This window comes from Colletotrichum fructicola (genome assembly GCF_000319635.2).
Source record: "Colletotrichum fructicola Nara gc5 chromosome Unknown KSG_Nara_v1_contig07, whole genome shotgun sequence".
Classification (NCBI taxonomy): Eukaryota; Fungi; Ascomycota; class Sordariomycetes; order Glomerellales; family Glomerellaceae; genus Colletotrichum; species Colletotrichum fructicola.
Window position 1 is genome coordinate 1,020,281 of NW_027094057.1, and position 21,239 is coordinate 1,041,519.

General features: G+C 58.0%; 12 protein-coding genes across 12 annotated transcripts; 7 read left to right on the top strand and 5 right to left on the bottom strand.

Moving 5' to 3' along the window:
- Positions 1–44: 44 nt before the first annotated feature.
- On the top strand, positions 45–1,430 carry CGGC5_v011965 (uncharacterized protein; the record flags this gene model as incomplete). Its single annotated transcript, XM_032030753.1, has 3 exons — positions 45–731; positions 784–903; positions 960–1,430. The coding sequence occupies 3 exons, from the start codon at positions 45–47 to the stop codon at positions 1,428–1,430; spliced, it is 1,278 nt and encodes a 425-aa protein (XP_031889727.1).
- A 343-nt stretch (positions 1,431–1,773) lies between these two features.
- Positions 1,774–3,658, bottom strand: RTC5 (Restriction of telomere capping protein 5; the record flags this gene model as incomplete). Its single annotated transcript, XM_032030754.1, has 2 exons — positions 1,774–3,510; positions 3,593–3,658. The coding sequence occupies 2 exons, from the start codon at positions 3,656–3,658 to the stop codon at positions 1,774–1,776; spliced, it is 1,803 nt and encodes a 600-aa protein (XP_031889574.1).
- Positions 3,659–4,391: 733 nt separating this feature from the next.
- Positions 4,392–5,189, bottom strand: CGGC5_v011967 (Respiratory supercomplex factor 1; the record flags this gene model as incomplete). The annotated part of the gene is made up of 3 exons (XM_032030755.1): positions 4,392–4,936; positions 4,986–5,056; positions 5,125–5,189. The coding sequence occupies 3 exons, from the start codon at positions 5,187–5,189 to the stop codon at positions 4,392–4,394; spliced, it is 681 nt and encodes a 226-aa protein (XP_031889573.1).
- A 908-nt stretch (positions 5,190–6,097) lies between these two features.
- CGGC5_v011968 (Threonine dehydratase) lies at positions 6,098–7,898 on the top strand (the record flags this gene model as incomplete). The annotated part of the gene is made up of 2 exons (XM_032030756.1): positions 6,098–6,316; positions 6,372–7,898. The coding sequence occupies 2 exons, from the start codon at positions 6,098–6,100 to the stop codon at positions 7,896–7,898; spliced, it is 1,746 nt and encodes a 581-aa protein (XP_031889910.1).
- Positions 7,899–8,535: 637 nt separating this feature from the next.
- rpmJ (mitochondrial 54S ribosomal protein bL36m) lies at positions 8,536–9,073 on the top strand (the record flags this gene model as incomplete). Its single annotated transcript, XM_032030757.1, has 2 exons — positions 8,536–8,802; positions 8,984–9,073. The coding sequence occupies 2 exons, from the start codon at positions 8,536–8,538 to the stop codon at positions 9,071–9,073; spliced, it is 357 nt and encodes a 118-aa protein (XP_031889909.1).
- A 228-nt stretch (positions 9,074–9,301) lies between these two features.
- On the bottom strand, positions 9,302–9,915 carry Lyrm2 (LYR motif-containing protein 2; the record flags this gene model as incomplete). Its single annotated transcript, XM_032030759.1, has 3 exons — positions 9,302–9,376; positions 9,573–9,713; positions 9,823–9,915. 3 exons carry the CDS (start codon positions 9,913–9,915, stop codon positions 9,302–9,304), a joined length of 309 nt encoding a protein of 102 aa, XP_031889522.1.
- Positions 9,916–10,293: 378 nt separating this feature from the next.
- Positions 10,294–11,170, top strand: naa40 (N-alpha-acetyltransferase 40; the record flags this gene model as incomplete). The annotated part of the gene is made up of 3 exons (XM_032030760.1): positions 10,294–10,391; positions 10,456–10,782; positions 10,852–11,170. The coding sequence occupies 3 exons, from the start codon at positions 10,294–10,296 to the stop codon at positions 11,168–11,170; spliced, it is 744 nt and encodes a 247-aa protein (XP_031889523.1).
- A 1,048-nt stretch (positions 11,171–12,218) lies between these two features.
- On the top strand, positions 12,219–12,686 carry CGGC5_v011972 (uncharacterized protein; the record flags this gene model as incomplete). The annotated part of the gene is made up of 3 exons (XM_066152626.1): positions 12,219–12,296; positions 12,351–12,455; positions 12,516–12,686. The coding sequence occupies 3 exons, from the start codon at positions 12,219–12,221 to the stop codon at positions 12,684–12,686; spliced, it is 354 nt and encodes a 117-aa protein (XP_066007945.1).
- Positions 12,687–12,714: 28 nt separating this feature from the next.
- On the top strand, positions 12,715–13,341 carry PCR2 (Protein PLANT CADMIUM RESISTANCE 2; the record flags this gene model as incomplete). The annotated part of the gene is made up of 2 exons (XM_032030762.1): positions 12,715–12,922; positions 13,013–13,341. The coding sequence occupies 2 exons, from the start codon at positions 12,715–12,717 to the stop codon at positions 13,339–13,341; spliced, it is 537 nt and encodes a 178-aa protein (XP_031889524.1).
- An 850-nt stretch (positions 13,342–14,191) lies between these two features.
- Positions 14,192–14,505, top strand: CGGC5_v011974 (uncharacterized protein; the record flags this gene model as incomplete). Its single annotated transcript, XM_032030764.2, has 2 exons — positions 14,192–14,222; positions 14,279–14,505. The coding sequence occupies 2 exons, from the start codon at positions 14,192–14,194 to the stop codon at positions 14,503–14,505; spliced, it is 258 nt and encodes an 85-aa protein (XP_031889526.2).
- Positions 14,506–16,101: 1,596 nt separating this feature from the next.
- Positions 16,102–18,487, bottom strand: freB-2 (Ferric/cupric reductase transmembrane component B; the record flags this gene model as incomplete). The annotated part of the gene is made up of 4 exons (XM_032030766.1): positions 16,102–17,220; positions 17,267–17,558; positions 17,607–17,912; positions 17,961–18,487. 4 exons carry the CDS (start codon positions 18,485–18,487, stop codon positions 16,102–16,104), a joined length of 2,244 nt encoding a protein of 747 aa, XP_031889528.1.
- A 1,288-nt stretch (positions 18,488–19,775) lies between these two features.
- On the bottom strand, positions 19,776–20,796 carry CGGC5_v011976 (uncharacterized protein; the record flags this gene model as incomplete). Its single annotated transcript, XM_032030767.1, has 3 exons — positions 19,776–20,418; positions 20,476–20,625; positions 20,681–20,796. The coding sequence occupies 3 exons, from the start codon at positions 20,794–20,796 to the stop codon at positions 19,776–19,778; spliced, it is 909 nt and encodes a 302-aa protein (XP_031889608.1).
- Between the last annotated feature and the right edge of the window lie 443 nt (positions 20,797–21,239).

Here is a 21,239-nt window from a genome sequence, read left to right on the forward strand (position 1 = left end):
TACGCTCGCTTCTCTCGCTACGACCCCTCAACCCACCTATCAAGATGAAGCCATCCTTCATCCTCCACGTCGCAGCCCTCGCCGGCTCGGCCTTCTCCGCCGCGGTGCCCCAATCCCAGGGCCTGGTCCCCGTCCTCGTCCCCGAGTTCAGCGACGCCGCCTTCACCCCCGCGGACCGCGAGGACGCCTACGTTGACGCCGAGGACGCCGACAAGGCCTACTCCGCCCCCGGCACCTACCTCGACGGCGAGGAGGCCGCCTACCTCGCCTCCGTCGACCTCGACACCGAGGGCGCCGCCGCCTGGGCCAGCGTCCACGCCGACCTCCGCGCCGCTCTCATCGCCAACACCCACGTCACCAACTTCACTGCCGCGGACGCCGACCCCCACCCCGTCACGCTCAAGTGGGCCGGCGCCCACGTCGAGAACACGAACAAGAACAAGACCGCGGAGCTCGAACAAGGCAGAAAGGTTGCCCTTGGGATCGGAGCGCTAATCCTATTTTTCTTTAACCCCATCCTTGGGGTCCCCGCGACGGTCCTCGCCAACAAGGGCACCCAGCCCACGGGCGGCCGCCCCAAGATCCCCGACTTCCACGTCGGCCTCAACGCCGACGGCGTGTGCAGGTACTTCCAAGGCGCGGCGTGGAAGGCCCAGGAGCTCCGCAGGCCCGTGGAGCAGTTCTCGCCCGAGTACGTCCCTTGGCTTGTTGAGAACAAGGGCCCTTACATCGTGAGAACATTCCTCCCCTGGTGTTGATGTCCAATGCTAAAAGTCTGATCAGTACGTCCTGGATGGCCTCCGCGAGATCGAGTGGAGCTTCTGGACGCTCGGCCGCGCCCTCGAGGACACCTCCTCTTTCACCGAGGAGGAGCAGTTCAAGATTGCTCGCTGCGTCACCCTCGTAAGCCCACCTCAACACCCCGCTCCGCTCCGTGAAAGCTAACAAAACCCTCCAAGTTCGCCGGCTCCAACCTCCAACTGACCACCGTCCCTCAACTCCCTCCCACGGGTCGTCCCGGGCCAGTCGTCCCTCCCCGCCCCCTCCCCACCACGTCCACAAACACAACCGTCCGCCCGGCCCCCGCTCCCCAAACCACCTCCCTCTCCCCCTTCCCGACACCCACCATCCTCCCCCGCGACAACGAGGCGAAGGCCGTCAACGTGCCCAGGTACACGCACCTCTTCGGCTTCCGCTCCCTCCTCCGCCTGCTCGAGGAGAAGGCGCCCATCTCCAAATACCAGACGTACGCCAACGTCCGCATCGTCCGCGTTCTCGAGAACCTGGGTTTCTCCCTCGACAGCGTCCGCGACTCGGTCGACCGCAAGCTCACCAGCCCCGCTGTCGAGGTTTACTTGCTTCGCAGCGATTACCACGGCATGTACGAGCAGTTTGGCCACACGATCTGGGCCTTTGAGCGCAACCTTTGAATGCAACCGCCTGCTGGTTTCCCTCAGATGAGAGGAGGGGGGCGTGTTTGGGAAGCCCAGAGAACGTAAACCTTTGCCCACATCGTGGAGGGTATTTGGTTCGTCCCGTTGTAAGAGCCGAAAGACGGCTCGCCGTGTTTTAGTTTACTCGGGGTGAAGAATACTGGCGCAGTGGCGCTAGTATCTGTAGTTGCGGTAATAAAATGTCTATTTCTGTATCCTGGTCCTATGAGTTTGATGACGCCCTATCCCAAAATATCGTACCCAATGTTGTGCCTCAATGCGGTATTAATACCGTCTCGCACCGTTCTCGTAAGCTTTGGTCCACAAGGGTGCCGACTTACTACGTAGAGCCGCCGCTGCGGTTTTGCCCAACAAGCCCAGCCATCTCCAACAACGCGCGATCAGCGGCGATGTCACCCGATCCGAGGTTGATCTTCCTCCGCGCCTCCGCTTCCCGAGCCTCCCACGCCCATCGCTCTGCCTGTGCCTTGGCCTCCTCGTCCCCACCGCATCCCCAGACCTCGAGGCTCTCGATCTCGAATCTGTCCTGGAAGTCAAATTTGCGGGTCACGCTAGTCTGGAACGCGCCGCCGCCTGCCGTCCAGTCATGTGTAAACACGCCGTACTCAAAAGAATCGTCTAACAAAAGGGATACCGAGCCGAGGGACATCATTGTGTTTCGTCGGTGTGCCTGCGTCGATCTTGGGTGGGGACATCCGACTCCCAGCATGGGCCGGTTGGCTGGCTGCTTCGTGAAAGAGACGTAGTCTGAGTTGTATTTCGACGCTGGGAAGACGTCGTGGATAGGTTCCAATTGAAATAGCACCGTATCCCTCTCGCCGAAGCATTCCTTCGACGTATGCTTCCAAGGTGTGCTGAGGTACACGCCGAAGGTGAGACGTTCTCCTTTGGTGCCATGAGGGAAGCGGCGTGGGGGTATTGATGCCGCAAACGTTGCTTCCTGGCCACCCTGGGGTTCATCGTTGATGCGGCTGCCACGGACGAGGAGGATCGTTGGTGCTCTCCAGTTGAACACCTTGGTTTCGAAGCTGCCCATGGAGAAGCCCGCGTCGTTGCCGGAGTACAGGAGCCTCAATCGGCGGAAGAGGTCCGAACCCGGGATGAAAAAGGACAGTTGCGAAAGGACGTTCAGATTCATGATGTCTGAGCTGTCCTGGAGCAAAGGCTGTACGACCTCTTCGGGTTGTTTCTCTGCCGCCGGGTCGTCGCCCTTGTGTTTTGAAAAGTCGAGGTTCTTGGAGAAGAGAAAGTGCTCGAATAAGGGGTTGAAGCCGTTGAAGAGATACGGAAAGCAAACGGGTATCACGCGGTTGAACTGGCTAAACTTGATTCCAGGTGCTTTTTCGACGTTCAAAAATGCGGCAAGAATGTTCTCTGCGGTCGAGCGGAGGCTTTCGAGCTCATCGCCAACAACGCGGGTCGCAAACATTGACAGCCTCTCCTGAGGACTCAGAGGAGCTATGAGAATGAGTAGCATGAGGAGCTTGCGGAAGTTATCGGCTGGTATCATGGCTCCTTGGACCGTTGGGGCATCGCCTTGTCGGACCGCATCGTTGATATCGAGCAGCTCGAAAGCAGCGATCTCGAGGTCGTCATCTTCATCCTCTTCTTCTTCCACAGGCTCGTCGACGGCGAAGCCAGCTACATGGCTCCTGGTCGGCTCGTCCTTGACCTCCTCTTTTGATTCGTCGACTCCAGCAATCGAGGCTTTCCGGTCGTACACGGCAAGACTCTTGAACAGAAGCTTCGCCCGGTCTTGGGCGCCCTTTGCTAAAACCTTTTTATACCTCGCCGTCATGATGACGACCACCATGATCATTTGTTCGAGACCGAGGACGGCGGGGGCGTCCTGGAGGAAGGGGAAGGCGCCCATGTAGGACACCATCTGGAATATGACGGGTGAGACATGGAGGATGTCGGGTATCTCGAGGAAGCGGGCGATAGTGTCTTCTTTTAGGTAGTGGATGTCGCTCTGGGTATCTGCTAGGCTCTTGAAGACATCCTTGAAGGAGTAGAGCTCGAGGTTGGTGAAGCACTTCTCGGCGAAGCGGCTGGCCTGTTGGTGGTTATGATCAGCAACAGTCTCAACGATGCTTCGCTTCAAGGTGGGCTGGAGGGGCAGAGGGACAGCGACTTACCAGTTCACGGGTGAGCTCCTCGTGCGACAGCTGCCGCGGATTCTCGTCCGACAATGCTTGGCCCATGATGTGGTCGTAATGGGGTATCAATAAGCATCAGTGAAAGTAGTTGCAGTAGTATGGCTTGCCGTGGAGCAGTCATCGACGGCCATGGCCATGTTCTGGGGAAGATGGAGGTAGATGAATGACGGGAGCCTGGGGTGCATGAGCAGCCAACGATTGCATAATGGGAAACCCAGCGCCCAGAGCTCAGCTGCAGGTGTCAGATCAGGACCCCCCTTCCATCCCCCAGGCGCCCAGCGCGTCATGTCTTTGGGGTGACAGTCTGGAGGCCAGGGGGTCAAGCCACTGCGGCGAGTGGGCGAAGCGCCCCGCAACGTCACTGGCCCGAGCTCCCCTGCCCCTCCACATGTGATGATCTCCCGCCCAGAGCATGTTCACGCATAAAATCATCGAGACCTCAGACCACCCAAAGCTTTGCAGGACATCAAGACGTTGCTGTTAGTCATATGTGTAGCTCGATGACCAATTTGCATTTTGTTAGATAATGAGAACCCAACAGCGTCTGTCAAGTGACTCTGCAGCCAAGCTCTCCATGCAAACCTGCACCATTTCACCGGCTTCATCTAGATCAGATGATCTATTCCAACCAAATGCGCCGCCTATTATTGCCCAGTGCTTTTATGTACGACGGAGGGGAGTCTTCAATGAGACGTCAAGGTCCGTCCTCGATGCCAATGCCATGCCAATACTATACAACGCAGCCGTAAGTCGATGCAACAACACCTCGTCTCTTTTCTCATTTCTTGGGCTCATCCGACGATCCGTCCGACGGCTTCCGTCCGTAGAGCTCGCCAATAACACCAAGTGAGCTCTTGGGGTTCTCCTTCTTGTCCTTCTGCCCCTCGGCCGCGGCCGGTGCCTCCGGCGCCGCACCCTCGGCAGGCTTGCTCCAGCCCGACAGGCCAATCGCACCCAAAACGCCGCCGCCGCTCGCCTTCTTTTCCGCCTCTTCCGCAGCAGCACCGCCGGCACTCCTCGCCTCCGCCTTGGCGCGGCGCTGCTGCATGAGGCTCTTCAGGGCCTTCTCCTCCTCGTCGCGGGCCTCGAGCTCGCGGATCCAGCGCTGCCTCTTCTCCTCGGCGTCCTTGGCCTCCTTGATCTTGCGCAGCTCGGCGGTGCGCTCGCGATCCTTGTTGTAGTACATGCTGCCGGCAATCATGGCGAGAACGGTGAAGCCCTGGGCGGCGACACGGGCGCGGAACATCTTGTTGGCTTGGACGGCATCGCCGCGGCGGGTTGCGCGCCAGGCGGCGTAGAAGGCGTAGACGGTCATACCGCAGCCTAGGGTTGTTAGATGGCAATTGAGGGAAGTAAAGAGAAGTGGACGTACCGAGAGGAATGAGGGGCTCTTCCTTCAGCTTGCGGAAGACCTTGTGCATGATGCGCTCATCGTAGAAGTCGCTGTTGGCGGGGTCGACGATTAGCAAGACTTGGGTCTGAGCTGTGGTCCCTGCTCGCGTGCAGCTCACTTGTTCTCGTCAAAGGACGAGGGCATCTGCCTGTCCATTACTGGGAGTCTGTCGTCGCCGGGCATGTTTGCGAGAGTGCGATTGGATGTTCAACTCGTTGTGCCGGGGCGGTGGTTGTTGACTATTTGAGGTCGCAGAGTCGGCAGCGCAGTCATGCGATTTGCAGTGGTCGGCGAACTTCGATGATGAAATGGACTCTCAGGCCCTTTGATTTTCGGGGTCTGGCGGGCAGCTGGCTGGACGCGCCGCCGGAGCTCGACCCTTGAGCACATTTGCGGCAAATCCCGGCACTTCAGGCGGCTTAGGTAACCAAGCAAGTGTGCCTTCCACCTCTTAATTAAGACATCTGCGCTGAAACCTCAGGCAACACGAATGAATGGCAACTGCTGCACGGACCAAGCATTCAGAGCTGAGGTCACAGTGGAACTCAATCATCGAAATTCATTCATGAGACTGTAATATGGAGTGGATTTCACGACCTATCTCAATGACCAATTGCTCAGTGTCACCGCCACAATCAACTCAATTGCATTCTCTTGAACACATACAGCGTAAGTTACTAACCATTTACTTAGTAACAACTACCAATTCGTCCTGAGTCACAATTCAAGAGGTTGGACAAACTCAATTTGGAGACGCAAACCAACCGATGTCGCCCAGAGACCCAGCCAAACGCAGGGGAACGGCAGCCGGCCTGCTGGCACCGCAGCACGAACAGGGGTCCTCTAGCCAATCCCAGCGCCGCCAATAGCGCACCTCACCGCAAAAACCGTCCGATTTCTACCCCGCGACACCGAATTGAGCTCCGATGTGTGCCCCACTATGAACAAATTTCCAGTTTAATCCAGGCCATCGCTGTCGGTGACTCTTCGCCAGGCCATTTCTTTTAGTTGAAGCCTCCCGGCCACGATTGTTGTCGTCGCCGACTCAGTCCCGTCCTCTCGTTCATCCTGCAACAACCCTCCTCACCACCATGTCCGAGTTGACCGAACCCCCCGTCGTCGCCGTCATGACCAACGGCACCCTCAACGGCGTCAATGGCGACCACGCGCCCCGGCCTCGCACCCCGCAGCCCAGCGGCATGTCCCTGACCGAGTACAGCGCCAACCCGTCCACGCCGCCGGAGGAGAAGCGCAACCGCATCAAGACCGTTGTCCCAGAGGACTACCTGCTCCCTGATGGCAACCCAGACGTGAGAAACCTTTTTACGGCTCTCAATGGCTGGCACTAACATGACCCCTTCACAGTACCTCCGACTCATCGCCGCCGCAACCTCCCGCGTCTACGAAGCCTGCAAGGTCACCCCTCTCCAGCCCGCCGTCAACCTCTCCAACCGCCTCGAGTGCAACGTCCTCCTCAAGCGCGAGGACCAGCAGCCCGTCTTCAGCTTCAAGCTGCGCGGCGCCTATAACAAGATGGCTCACCTCGACCCCGCCGTCAGCTGGAAGGGCGTCGTCTGCTGCTCCGCCGGCAACCACGCCCAGGGCGTCGCCTACTCGGCCCGCAAGCTCAAGATACCGGCCACCATCGTCATGCCCGAGGCCACCCCGAGCATCAAGCACCTGAACGTCGCCCGGCTCGGCGGCCACGTCGTGCTCCACGGCGCCGACTTCGACGCCGCCAAGGAGGAGTGCGCCCGCCGCGCCGCCCAGGACGGCCTCATCAACATCCCCCCCTTCGACGACCCCTACGTCATCGCCGGCCAGGGCACCATCGGCATGGAGCTCTTCGGCCAGATCAACATGTCCAAGCTCGACGCCATCTTCTGCTGCGTCGGCGGCGGCGGCCTCATCTCCGGCATCGGCGTCTACGTCAAGCGCATGGCGCCCCACGTCAAGATCATAGGCGTCGAGACCTACGACGCCAACGCCCTCGTGCAGTCCCTCGCCAAGGGCGAGCGCGTCGTCCTCGACAACGTCGGCCTCTTCGCTGACGGCGCCGCCGTCAAGACCGTCGGCGAGGAGACGTTCCGCATTTGCAAGGACGTCGTCGACGAGGTCGTCCAGGTCACCACCGACGAGGTCTGCGCCGCCATCAAGGACATGTACGACGACACCCGCGCAGGCCTCGAGCCCGCCGGCGCGCTCTCCATCGCCGGCCTCAAGAAGTACACCGCGCAGCACCCGAGCGACCGCAAGCGCACCATGGTCGCCGTCACCTCCGGCGCGAACATGAACTTCGACCGCCTGCGCTTCGTCGCGGAGCGCGCGACGCTCGGCGAGGGCAAAGAGGCCCTCCTCGCCGTCAGCATCCCCGAACGCCCCGGCGCCTTCGCCAACCTCATCAACACCATCATGCCGCACTCCGTCACCGAGTTCTCGTACCGCTACGCGACCGAGGAGGTCGCCAACGTGCTCATCGGCATCTCGCTCACGGCGCCGGCGTCGCAGCGCACGCAGGAGCTGCAGACGCTCCTCGAGCGGCTGCGCGCGAGCGACATGGCCGTGACGGACCTCTCGGGCGACGAGCTCGCCAAGAGCCACATCCGCTACCTCGTCGGCGGGCGCTCCAACGTGCCGCACGAGCGGCTCTACATGTTCAACTTCCCCGAGCGCCCCGGCGCGCTCGAGAAGTTCCTGCGCACGCTGCGCCCCAAGTTCAACATCAGCCTGTTCAACTACAGAAACTACGGCGGCGACGTGGCCAAGGTGCTCGCGGGCATCGTCTGCCCCGACGACGAGGTCGCGGATCTCGAGACGTTCCTGACGGAGATTGGATACCCGTGGGAGGACTGCAGCCAATCGGGCGTTTTCAAGACCTTCCTCCGAAGCTGAGGGGGAGAAGAAACCTCCGAATTATTCTGTTCATAGACATTTGCTTCTGGTACATGATTCGGTTCGGCGTCGGGAGTTTTTTGATTGAGGCGAGCTGGGGGTCCAAAAAGGTAGACATTGGACAAAAGGAAGAGCATCATTATAGAGAAAAGTGTTCAATTTTTAAGCATATTGAATGAGTCCCAGTGATCTTTCTAAACATGTCCTATTCGTCGATGGCGGATGCCCCACCAGTTCCGACAGTATTGTATGTAGTTTCCCGAGATGACGGACGACCGATTTCTTGCACGAAGTGATTCCAAAGTTGACCTACTCGTAAGAGGGACCGATACTCAGTAAATGTTGCTTGTTTACGACCAAATCATGTCGCAATGCCCAAATTGAACTTGAACCCGTCGGCTGCAGTCCGTCACAATCCAACTTTTTCATCCGATGTCGCATATCGCGATAAGAACCAACACGCGATAAGCGCACAGACATCCACCCACGTGACACACCCAAAAAAGCTCCCGCGATGTCGACGCCATGCAGGTCATCTAACATTATCGTCGTCGTCGCCCGCGGAGCCTCCCAATCGACCACGATCTCGCCGTCCCGTTGACCACGAATCCACGTTGCACCCGACCCAAACACAAGAATGGCCTCCCTCGCCGCCTCATTCAGGGCGCTGTCCCTCGCGACCGCCCGCCCGCAATGCTGCGCCGCCGCCGCCGCGAAGCTCGCCGTTGCGGGCTCCATGCGCGCCAACATGTCGACGGTGATTATGACGAGGCAGCCGATGGCCAAGACGGAGGCACTATTTGCGAAGAAGAGCGGCGCTGCTGCTGTTGCGGGCGCGGTGGCGCAGCAGACGAGGGGGATGAAGGTGCATTCTTCTGTGAAGAAGAGGTGTGAGCACTGCAAGGTGAGCTCTTTTTCTTTTCGAAATATGGGGGAGGGTGGGATGCTGGGGGACTGGGAGAGGAGAGGAGGAGAGGTGGGGTGATGTGTTGGGAGCAGGAGACGGGGTCAAGATGGAGGCGGGAGAAGGACCAGTTTCTGGGGAAAACGGCATGGACATGGGCTAACGGGATGTTTCTTCACAGATCGTCCGCCGCAAGGCCGGCAAGCGACACAACGGATACCTCTACGTCATCTGCAAGGCGAACCCGAGACACAAGCAGCGCCAGTCGTAGTCGAACGAGGGCGGGGTTTGGGGATGATTGTGTACACTACGGAGGCAGATTGGTGCGAGGACGTGTTGCTGCATAGACGAGGCTCCGACGTAGCCTCTTTACTTCACGAGTTTGGGGTCATACGATGAGAGAAAGAAGAAATGACCGTCACGGGGAATAGACGCATTGAGGCAGAGGCCTGTTGTATTATACAGATCGGGATTTTACAAAAAGCACAACAACTAAACTCTACATTCCGTCAATGTACCGCTCCATGCCCTGGAACTCTGTTTTGCCGGTTGAGATGAGGTAGCGGATGTGGTTCTGGGTTGGGGTTAGTGTTTGAATGTGTTTACCAGAGATGACGGATAGAGACGGAGAGCGACAGAGATGGAGAGAGACAGAGACGGAGACAGAGACGGAGACAGATGGAGACAGAGATAAAGACAGAGAAAGTGACGAAGAGAGAAAGAGATAGAGACGGAGACGCAGAGAGAGAAAGAGATCAAGGTGGGCGTACAATATCCGTCACGTCTCTGTGACGCTCAAACTCATCACGGGCGTAGCGGCGGGACTCGGCGCGGGTGGTCGGGTCCGCGATGCGTTGTGTGCCGCGCAGGATTTCGCGGTAGAGGGACAGGGCGCGGGAGCGCTGGAGGAACTGTGTACTCGTCAAAATCCATGTGCTTACTATCCAATTTGCGCCTTGTATGTTGAAATTTGCAGGGGTATGTATGTAAGATGCATGAGAGTTGGGAACGGCAACATACATGATCCAGACTCAGCGTCTTCCCGAGGCGCGACTTGGCCGGGCCGTTGGAGTAGCTGCGGATAGCGGACCACAGGGGGGTGAAGGGGGGCATTGGTGCCGCGGTGAAAGGGCGACTACATCTGAATATTGATGATGGTCTCAAGTGAGCCTCTAGCCTCTCAAGGTGAGCGAGTGGTGGATGAGTGTGGAAACTTTTTGGGTGGATGAGGTCAGGACGGGGAAACTTCGGGAGTGTGCCCCCTGGGGGATCGAAGTGCCCCGCGGCCCGGGGGTGATGCATGCTTTAGTGGACGCGTCGGGGCGCGTTCAGCGAGTTGGGATTCTGGGAAAAAGGGGAGGACCTGAGTAAGGTCACGGATCCTTTATCTTTGGCAGGGAGAATATTGTTCAGGATTTGGAGTTTTATATGAACTTGTGTTTTTTCCCATCGCCTTACCTTCTGTGGTCTGTTGGTGTCCAAAAGCTCAAGATGCCCGTCAAGCGGCGGAGGGCGCCTACAAACCCCATCGAGTCCGCGAACCGCAAGACGGACGAGGACTTCATCAGAGACCATCTGCAGCAACCCAGGTTCGTACGGCACCTCACGCATCACAGCCATGGACGATGCACTTACCGTTGAACACCACGACAGCACAGACTGGACATCATGGACGCACCCCGCGACCAAGAAGGCATACACCCTCGCGCTCAAGTCGCCGGCCAAGATGTCCGTCGACGAGATGCAGGCGTGCTTTGACATGGTGGAGTACACGAGCGGCGCGGACTACCGCGCGTCGTCGTGGGGGTGGAAGCCGGCGGCGAAGATCAAGGAGATGCGGAGCCCGGAGCTGCGGTACGTGCTCGTCAAGGAGGGTGGCAGCGAGAGGTTGTGTGGGTTCACGAGTCTGATGCCGACGTTTGAGGAGGGCGAGGCGGTGGTGTATTGCTATGAGATTCACTTGTTGGAGGAGCTGCGGGGGTAAGTTCTGCTTTTTTTTTGTGGTGGTGTTTGGCTCGTGATGCTTGAAATTTGCTGACGGTGATGCAGCACGGGAATGGGCCGCAAGCTGATGGACTACCTCGTCGCCGTCGCGGAGAGCATACCCATCGTGGAAAAGGTGATGCTGACGTGCTTCGTGGCCAACAAGGCGGCGCGGGGGTTCTACGAGAAGCTGGGGTTCGAGAGGGACGCAACGTCGCCGGCCGAGAGGACGTTGCGGTTTGGCAAGGTGTTTGTGCCGGACTATGTGATTATGAGCCGAAAGATTCAGCGCCGCGAGGGCGGACAGGTTGATTCGAAAGATGGTGGTGGGGAGGTTGAGGCCGAGGTTGATGGGGTGAAGAAGTCCAAGAGGAATGATTCATGATGCATGTTCTCTGCTTTCTTCACCCGATTAGGGAAGTTCATGAGATACCAAGATACAGCGAACATTCGAATTCGGGATCGATAGACGAACTAGTTTGGTCCTGCAGATTCGCTCGTTGATTTGGGGCAATGATGGTGGGTTGAGGTTACATACAGCCAGCTGAGGCTGAGAAGGAACACACAACTGCCTGCATGGGTCAGGAATAAGCTCGAGCAGGCCAAGTCCCAAGTGCCACACGGCGGGCAATTAACAGTGGGCTTTTATTTGCTTTGCCCGCCCTGCAGGTGGACATGCCGTGGGCGGCGGCAGGGAAGCTGAGCCTAAAAAGTACCTCACCTCTCGCTTCCGCGGCTGAACATTCCTTCATTCCACCTCACGCCCACTTGGCAGGACCTGACTTGCTCTGGCGGCGACGATCACAGTAAGCGCTGTCGAGGGAAGCGTCCACTTGGAGTAAGGCGACGGACTCCGGGAATCCTGCCTGCCGAGAGTTTATTCCCTTGAAGACTTGGTGCTGTCGAGTTAAGGCTGTTTCTTCACTTCAAGACAAGGTCAAACGGCAGCCGATTCTCTCGCCCCAAAAGGGGACGATGCTCTGGATCGTGTTACACAAGACTCATCTCACCACATGCCAGCTCCTCGCCCCAGATAATTACTCAAGCCAGTTTTGGGCTGACTTGCTGAAAATCCGCAAATGACGAAAAAAAGAAAGGGAAGAAGGGCTTTCACTTCCACCCCTGCATCAGCGTCCCCAGCTACACAGCCCGCCAAGCTCAGCCTTAGGACGCCATCGCTTCCTAGCGGCGCCCCTCCGGCTGCTGCCTCCCACGTCTTCCATCCATGTTGCCTATCATCACAGCAAAATAGGTAGAAAGCCACAAGGGCGGGCTCGCCAGGCAGACTCCAATTGACAGTCTGTGAACAGTGAAGGGTCTGATCGCAGCGGTCCTCTCCGCCGATCTGGTTCCGCACCACGAGAGCGCCACATGGGTCCGACAGGAAGGATTCAGGCATCGATATATGGCATGAGACGAAGCGGCCGGCAAACATGCCACCACGAGCCCCGTCTCTCCAGACGCCGATTGGGGCGCCATCTGACGGTTTAGTGCGGACCTTTGGTGTTGAGGTAAAAAGGTTGGCTGAATCTTTTCATTAACCCTCCGGCTCAGCTGCTGGCCAGGGTGAGAAGCTTGGTGTGACGTTAAACCGCTTCCGGTCCATTTCTCGAGCTTCACGCAGGCGTTGCCCGACTGTTTATTTCCCCTCCCCCTTCTGCATCCGTCTGGTTGGTCTTTCCCACATGATTGTCTCAGTTCATTCCTCCTTGGCTGATTTACTTCATTAGTTCCTTCCCGTTCTCAAACGCAGCTACCTCTGGGGGCCGATTCATATATCAACGTGTCCCCCCTTGCATCTCGTTCCCAATCCGTCTGAACGACTTCATTTCCTGCCGTCTGCATCATTACAATACCTCGCTCGCCTTTCCTATACGCTGCTCAGGTTATCATCGTTATAGATTTCAAAGCTCCTAGACCAACGCCATTATGGATTACCAGCAACAACAGCAACAACAGCAATACCAGCAGCAACAGCAAATGCAGCCGAACCCATACGAGGGCCAGCCCCAGCAGCAGCCCATCCAACAGGAGTACACCCAGGGCGCCGCCGTCCAGAACCAGGAATGGCAGGCCAGCTTGTGCAGCTGCTCGCCCATTGACAGCTGCTGCTTGGCCTACTGGCTACCATGCATCCGTACGTCTCCCTAGCATCTGCTGACACACGCCGCTCATCGACGACGGCTCTTTTCCTCGTTGATCAGCTATGACTAACACCACCCCACAGTCATTGGCAAGACCACAGAGCGCATGCGCGACCCCACGATGCAGACGTACGAGGCCATCAACACCGACTGCCTGCTCTACGGTGCTATCCAGTGCTTCACCGGTTGCGGGTGGATCTACGCGCTCATGAAGCGCGGCGAGATCCGTGAGCGCTTCGGCATCAAGGGCTCTGGCGCGAGCGATTGCTGTGTGAGCTACTGGTGCTGCTGCTGCGCGCTCATCCAGCAGGACAACGAGGTCAAGGCGCGCCTGTCTACGGGACCTATCGTCCAGGGGTACCAGCCGCAGAAGGAGGGCATGCACATGCCGCCGCAGCAGCCGCACAACTAAGCGGGACGGTAAACATGTACGATAAAACGAGGGGGTCTGAAAGTTGGCGACGAGGGATGGTGCTGCTCTGCTTTCTTTTTGTTCATGGACATGGTTTAAGGATATGGGATACCCGATGGATTGGGGCAAACACAGGCGACTGGATGGAGTCGTTGGGGCACGCACTTACCTACAAGAATTCAAGTATAATAATTCGAAGAAGAGCTTATTGGCCCGTCTGGCATGAGACACAGCTATGAATCACTTCAGGTTCCTCGTCTGATTGTTGACTTGTTGGCACGTTAGATCGAACGTCGGCTCCAACGCGATGGATCGTCGATACAACGCAGAGTCTTTGCACCATCCTGTCGATAGCATCGCTGTAAGGTGTTATATGTGGGCGGATACGGATGAGGGACGTCGACAGAGCGAGTCAGAACACTACCACCACCACGATGACAGATGCGACATCAGTAACAACCAAAACACGGACATTGGTGAAGCCGACTCCTACAAGAATTCGGTTCACCAACAGAGAACAGTCCATCAAGGCGTAACCGGTCGCCGGGGACGAGCTTCTGATTCTAACTGCCATACGCCAAACACTGGACCCCTAATAGGCGTCGAGAGTGACATCCGGAGCAGCGCCAGTGAAGCTGAGCTCGTTGTCCTGGGTCGTGATGATGCTTGCAACGAGGGCTCCATGGCCCTGGCAGGTATCGATGGGGTTAACGTCAAGCTGAGTGAGGTGCATCATAGCTTGACAGAATTTGAGAACCTCTCTCGACCATCACGAGGTGGCGGACAGAGTTTACCGGCAGGGCCGCTCACATGGATACCAACGGGTTATTCGGCCATGTGATACTCAGCGATGGTCGACAGAGGTTCTCAACTGACTTTAGGTGTGTTCTTCAACCACCTACACTTTCATATATTCGAAAACACCAACTTATCAAAGCTTCAAAACAGAAGACGATGAAGACGATGCGCAGCCTCCTCGCCAAGCTCCAGGGAATCACCCCCGACCCCTCCCCGACCATCCGCTTCCGTCGCGATCTCGTCCCCCACAGCCCCCCCAGTATCCCCACCGGCTACGACACAGCATGGCAAACCCGCCGGCTGGAGAACTACTCGTCCAACCCCTTGCTCCGCCTCCCCAACGAGCTGCTGCTGGAGATCATGTAGTGCCTCCCGCCGCCGGACCTCTACCTCGTCCGGCAGGTGTCGCACCTCTTCGCGGCGCTCTTCCGCTACGCCGCGTTTTCAGAGTACCACCAGCGGACCGCGGCGATCGACCCGGCGACGGCGGAGCCGAGCGTGCACCGGCTGCTTCGCGCCTATCGGAGGCTCAGGGGCAAGACGGCGCCTGGTCCGCATTTCATCCCGGGGGTCGAGTTCAACTTGGACGGGCTGCGGGTGGAGGAGCGGGATGGCCTCCGGTACGCTTTGCAACGGAGGACGTTTTGTGCGCGGTGTTTGGCTGTTGGGAGTCAGGAAAGGCAGGGTATCTACCCGTTTTACACCCGGGGGGACAGGTACGTCGCATGCGCCGCTTGCAAGTGCTCCCACCATCCAAGCTGGTTCTCCCCCGCTCAGCGACAGCATCGGCATCCTATCTGCGTCGGATGGGAAGGTATGCTGCGGATTTGCCCGCACAACCTGCTTTCTTGGCCACGCGTCCGGGGCTGGATAACTGCAGGGTCCGGCGAAAAAGGTCTGTCTTGCGTTGCCGGGAATGCGCCGATGCGTTTGGGCGACACGGCCAGGCCCCTGAAGTCACCTACGACCCCCCACGGACAGGGGATGCTGCAGGCAAGTTGAGGCTTGGATGGAAGGCGCCTGTTTACACGTTATCGAGCGGGGAGATCCTCACCAAGGAGGTGATGCGTAGAGCGCTCAAGCGATTCGATCAGCGGCATCCGGGATTGCTGTGCCCACACGTCTCGTTCGATTTGGAAAAGCTGATGAAGGTGTTTTACTGGCACCGGTGTGTCTGCTTCAGACAGCCGTCGGCCTTGTCGCTGGAGTACCACAGGAGCGACGAGAGAGACGATGGTTGTGTCTTTGCTGTGCAGCCAAGAACACGGCCGACGAAAGGCGCGTGGGCAGGTTTCCGATATCGCCGGGTTATGCGAGCATGCTGTGCCACTCCAAGGTGTGTCGGCATTGCCTGTACCATTACGAGTGGACGTCAGACGGCAGAAGCATCTACTTGCGCGGCTCTCTGTTCTCGATAGGCGCCACCTTCAGGATCTCGACGGATGAAAACGGGCATGTCAACAGACGGAGGCCCTCGAGTGACTGGCTGAGGACGATGGATCCGTCAACGTACCAGCAAACGGAGGAGTGGCGCCATTTGAAATGGTGTCCGGATAAGTCCTGTGCGAATTCAACCAACAGGAGCATTTGGTATTGAGGTGGAGCGTTTCCCGACATTATGTCTGCGTGGGTTAGGTTGTCGTTCTTGAATCAGTATTACTGTAAGAGGTCCAGCGCAAGTCGTTCCGATGGAGAGAGGTCTAGCTATGCGGGCGGGTAGGTCTGGTTGCTCGACCGCATCGTGACTATGGACGACAAGGATGACCACAAAGATAACGACATGGCGGAAAGCCTCGGGAGAATTGTGACCATAAATGGTTGAGATAATTCATAATCTAGTTGTAAGATTGTGTATAAATGTCATGGTATCCGTATCCAAACCGCCCAACGCCAGGGTTATGCTGAAAAACATCGCTGATCCAAAAGACTTGGCTATCCGTCTAATCATCTAATTCTCATCTCTTACCAATTGAAGCTCTCCTGGAAATATTCGATCCTAGAATACCCCCGTCCAAGCATCTCAACAACGCTCTTCCGCGCGTCGTCAGCCATGACGTTCGGCCCGCACGCCACGACCGCGAGCCGGCTCTTCTCAGCCGCGGTCGCAGCGTCCTGCACCTCCTCCCTCACATCCGGGCGTCCGTACATCAGCCTGACGTGCTCGGGCCAGTCGTCGGGCCGCACGGCGTTCGTCGCGAGACTCGTCTGCGTGACGTAGATGTCGACGGCCAACTTGCCGCTGTCGAGCGCGTCCTCGAAGTCCTGGCGGAGGACGTCGGCGGCAAAGCTCAGCTCGCGGACGGCCCAGACGATCTTGACGGAGCGAGCGCGGGAGGCGGCGCGGCAGAGGTGCTGGAGGTGCGCGAGGGGGACGACGACGCCGCTGCCGCCGACGACGAAGAGCAGGTCGTCGAACTGGGAGAAGGGCTGGGTGTGGCCGTAGGGGCCCTCGACGAAGACGCGGAGGCGGGCGGGGCGCGGCCAGGGGGCGGCGGCGGCTTCGCGGAGACGGGCGGTGAAGCTGTCGTAGGGGCGGATGAGGAAGGTCATGGAGGGGGTGCCGGTGCGGGGGTGCAGGTCGACCTCGGACATGGGCTCGACGGGGTTGTCGTCGGAGGCGACGAGGAGCGGGGTCTGTTCGGAGGAGAACTTGCGGGTGTGGTGGGTGTTGAGGGTGGTGCAGGCCATGGTGAAGGGGTGGCTCTCCCAGGCGCGCTTGTCGGAGAGGACGTGGAGGTAGTAGTAGGTGCCGGGCTTGGGCTCGTAGAAGGAGGTGGGGTAGGGGATGCTGAGGCGGACGATGTTGGAGGTGGCGTCGTAGGTTGCGAGGGCGAAGGTGTTCCAGAACTTGGGGTTGAAGGCGAGGGTGCGGGACATGCGGAGGAGGCGGTCGGCGACCCAGATGTAGAAGGGGATCCAGAAGAGCATGTCGAACTGGTGGTTGAAGATGGAGACGTGGCCGAGCATGGTGACGAGGGTGAGGATGGAGAGGAGGATGTGGAGGACGAGGAAGAGCTCGTATTGCTTACGGCGCATCCAGAAGACGGAGGCGACGAGGAGAAAGACCATGCCGAAGGTTGCCTGTGGGGGTTAGTGATGGACGAGTTGATGATGCGGGAGTACTTACAAACCAGCCAGCCCACCAGAACATTTGTGTGAACCACCAGAGGAAGTATGTCCAACCGCCCTCACTTAGAATGAGGAAAATGTATGCAGCGGTGTGGATGACAGCCTGGACCGTCGCAACGCGAGCAACCCAGCGGTGAAAGTTGTTGTACGTGCCAAAGTCCCAGCCGGTCACCCACATGAGAAGGTTATTCCTCATGCCAAACAGCCAGATGATGGGGAAGTTTGCAAAGGAGATGATGCCGGTTCGGTCGGCGACGTAGCGGCCGATCTGCTTCGACATATCCGGCCAGCTTCTTGAGTCAGTACAGGACTGAAATGGTTGAAAGGGGTCGACCTACTACATGTGCCCCGGGAGGAGGGAGTAGCCGTAGCAACAGTACCACGTGTTGACGGCGATGAAGGCGAAGATGGTGATGCTCTGGATGCGCGGGGGTATTGTGCACCACCCTAGGTTCTGCGAACAGCGATAGCCAAAGGTTGCCGGGATAGTGATGTACCGCTTGAGCCAGAGCGCAGCCCAGTGCAGCACGTTGGGCTTCTTCTCCGAGTCCCATTCCTGGCGCTGGAGGCTGGCGATGGCTCCGACAAGACGGGTCGCCAGACCGATAGCGCACACGATGACCCAAAAGACAATCACATAGAATCTGGGATCTTGTCAGCCGTGCTTCGTCGACACGAGGTAATGCACATACCCATATCGATAATGCCGACTGTAGGTATACTCAACCGACTCCAAAGAATCATACCAAATCTGGTAAAACGGCTCCGCGGGCAGCACAACCTCTCCCAGGACCGTCTCCGGCGTGCCTTCCGCCTTCGTCAGCCTCCTCAGGCCCTTGATCTCCTCCTCCGAGTACCCTCCGATGATCTCCAACGGCGGCAGCGACACGTTCATGTACTGCTGACATGTCGCGTTCTGCGTGCCCAGCCCAGCATCCCGGTGCGGCGCGTCGCAGTGCAGGTGCGTGCAGAGGTACAGCGACTTGATGTGCAGCAGGCTCTTGCACGATTGCGGGAGCTTCGACTTTGCCGGGGCGGTGTCGTTGAAGTGCGGCTGGCGGATGGTATTTACGCAGGCGTCATAGCAGAGGCCGCCGACGGACACGGTGGAGGCGGCGACGGAGGTGGCGAGGAGGAGCGCAGTCGCGGCGACGACGGTGAGATTGAGTCCTGGGCCTCGTCCGGTCGCCGAGGACGGCGATGACCACGGTGCGCGCATCACGGTCGGGAGCTTCGCATCTGGTCGCTCGGGCCGTTGGCGGGGGCTCGCTGTGATATGGGAGCTGCTGCTGGGCGATGGTGATGATGCGAAATGCCTTTGGAGGGGTTGGTTGGAAATGTCTGGAGCGAGTTGCAAGGGGACGCAGAGGCAAGTCCTGGGCGGCTCACGGCAAGTGGGAAAGAAAAGGCGAGGTGAGGTGCCTCGGGAGGGACAGCTCGGTGCTCCGAGGGGTTGAGGGAAAATGGTACTGAAGGATTCGGGGGTGGGAAAGTGGTGAAATTTAGGATCTTATCAGATCATCTGATTAAGCGCCCCCACTGGCTTAGGTTATCGCGATTATCCACCGGCATCGGCACCAGCCCGTGACCTGGCCCCTCAGTGCCGGGTCACCCCTTGAAATGGTGTAGATGCTGCTGTAGCGTGTTGTGCTGGTGCATGACACTCGTGGAGGAGGACAGGCAGCCAACTGGGACGGCTGCCTTGGCTGGGCGAAAGAGGAGGGAGGGGCTTTGCCTTAAACAGAGCGGCTACTAACCCACCTGACGCTGGCCACACAGCGTGTTGTCTCACTGTGAGAATCCCACGCATGCATCCCGCCGGCCGCTGCTTTGGGCGCCGCCGTTTCCGAGACTTAACTTTTATCAAAAATGCACTCAAACACTCTCATAGAAAATAGTTTTTGCAATCAGCGCCGGCTACTGCGCTCAAACGTCCGATAATGCCCTCTGAAAGTAAGGCCCGTGATACGCGGGACCACCCGCTAAGCTTCCGGGAGGCCGGCTATCAGGCGGGAGGGGGACTTGCGCTTAAAGTCACCCGCCATCACGGAACTCACTAGGGCATTCTTCTCCCTCCAAACGAATTTCTGGCTCTTCTATTCCATCTCCTAATGCATCCTGCATGAAATCCATTCAGTACCACTCTGTAAGTAAAGCAGCGACGATCCATCAAATGCCCCCTCAGTCCACTCCCGGGAGCAGCAACCGAGCAAGGCCCACCCCTGAAGAGCCACTGCGACTTCAGCGGTGCCCGCTCTCCCCCGCCGGCGGTTCAGGGACCTTCCCTCCCGCGCTCCCGTTGACACATCACCACCACCCGCCGAGTCGGAACCGCCGCACCTCCGATGTTCGTCTCATTCTCGACCACACGTCACCAGCAATTTTCGTCCAGACAGCACACAAAAATTCGGGGTGAATGATTGAGAAATTTCGGGCATGAGTCACCGCGCATCTAAATGCCGCGACTGCCGCTTTTCAGTACAGAAATGAATTTACAGGTGTCCCTCTCAAATCCACCCGCCACTAACAGCCTCTCCATCCCTCCTCGGCCTACCAGGAGCATTCAACGCCGGCGGCACGAACCCCTCGGAGCCTCTCTCAACGTAATTTTTAGTACTATACATCGATGAAGTCCCTCTCCCCTGGTCAAAAACTTCCATGTCATACACCCCCGGACTCATCGGGGGACGCGGTGGAGCAGGCGGCGGCGGCGGGAACTTGGGCGGCAACCCGCTAACCAAGTACGGCCCCGAGATCGCCATGCTTCCCCTCCGATGAAGCCCCGTGGGCCCCTCCCGTTTCTTCTTCTTCTTGTTCCATATGTACAAGTACACGACCCCGCCTGCGAGGAGGCCGAGGAACGCGAGGGCGCCTGCGACGCTGGCTGCGATGGCACCTTTTGAGGCTTCTTGCTGCGGTTCCTGCGTCGATGTTGGGAGGGGACTCGCGGTTGCTGCCGATGGTGTCTTGGGTCCCGTCAGAATTTTGGACGTGGGGTCGATGATGGTGGTTAAGGTGGGGCCGGGCAGGTCCGTCGGAGATGCCAGAAGGTTACCTGTGCCGCTTGTGGAACTGCATTCGTAGAGGGTGAATGTTGATGCATCATCAGTTGAGAGCCAGGTGTAGCACGCGGTGTCAGGTCGATATCTGCTGTTTAGGACGTTAGCGTCGTGAACCACAACAGAGGGTCAACATCTGCCTGCTCACCAGCACAGCTCGCCCTCTTTACAGCCGCCCGCTATGGACTCCGCGGACGACCCGAGGCATTTTGTCGGTACAGGGGAGCGGCAGCCTAGGAATGAGTTTGACGATATGCACGGCCCGGGACACGTCCACGCCTGGTCTTTAGGGGATATCCTGTGAGGCGATCAGTACGTGTAGCGGGGACCCCAAGTGACAAGATACGGCCTACGTCGGTGCAGAGGTAGGGGCTTCGATGAAGCCGCAGGTGTTCGGCTCCTTGGTGAAAGGAAGCTGAGCAGCAGCAGCGCGCTTAATCGTCGAGGATTGAGACTCGGAGTATGCCATTGCTGTGGTGAAGTGAAGGTATGAGGAATGAACGTACATCGTCAACTTGAAGCGTAAGATGATTCTTCGCGATCCTTTTATCGTGAGATGTTGCCAGAGTTTGTTGTAGAATCTGCTGTGATTAACTGCAACATGACTTTGATAGAAAAAGTTGCGAATAGCCTCGAACTGATTCACTGCGGGAGGAGCCCAAACCTAGTGAGTCAGAAAGGACTGGGAAAGGTAGCTTGACGAGTAAACCAACGCAATCATTAATCAATCATGTCTTTCGATGATGAGTTGGATGCATTCAACATGGCGATATCTACTGAACGCAGTCGGCTAGATTCTTCACAAGTTTCTGACACTGCTAAACCAACAGGAGAGTCATTGCGTGTAGAGATGGCAAAGGATGATATCATTGCTCATCGTAACAAATAATTAGATTGGGCTTCCACCATTCA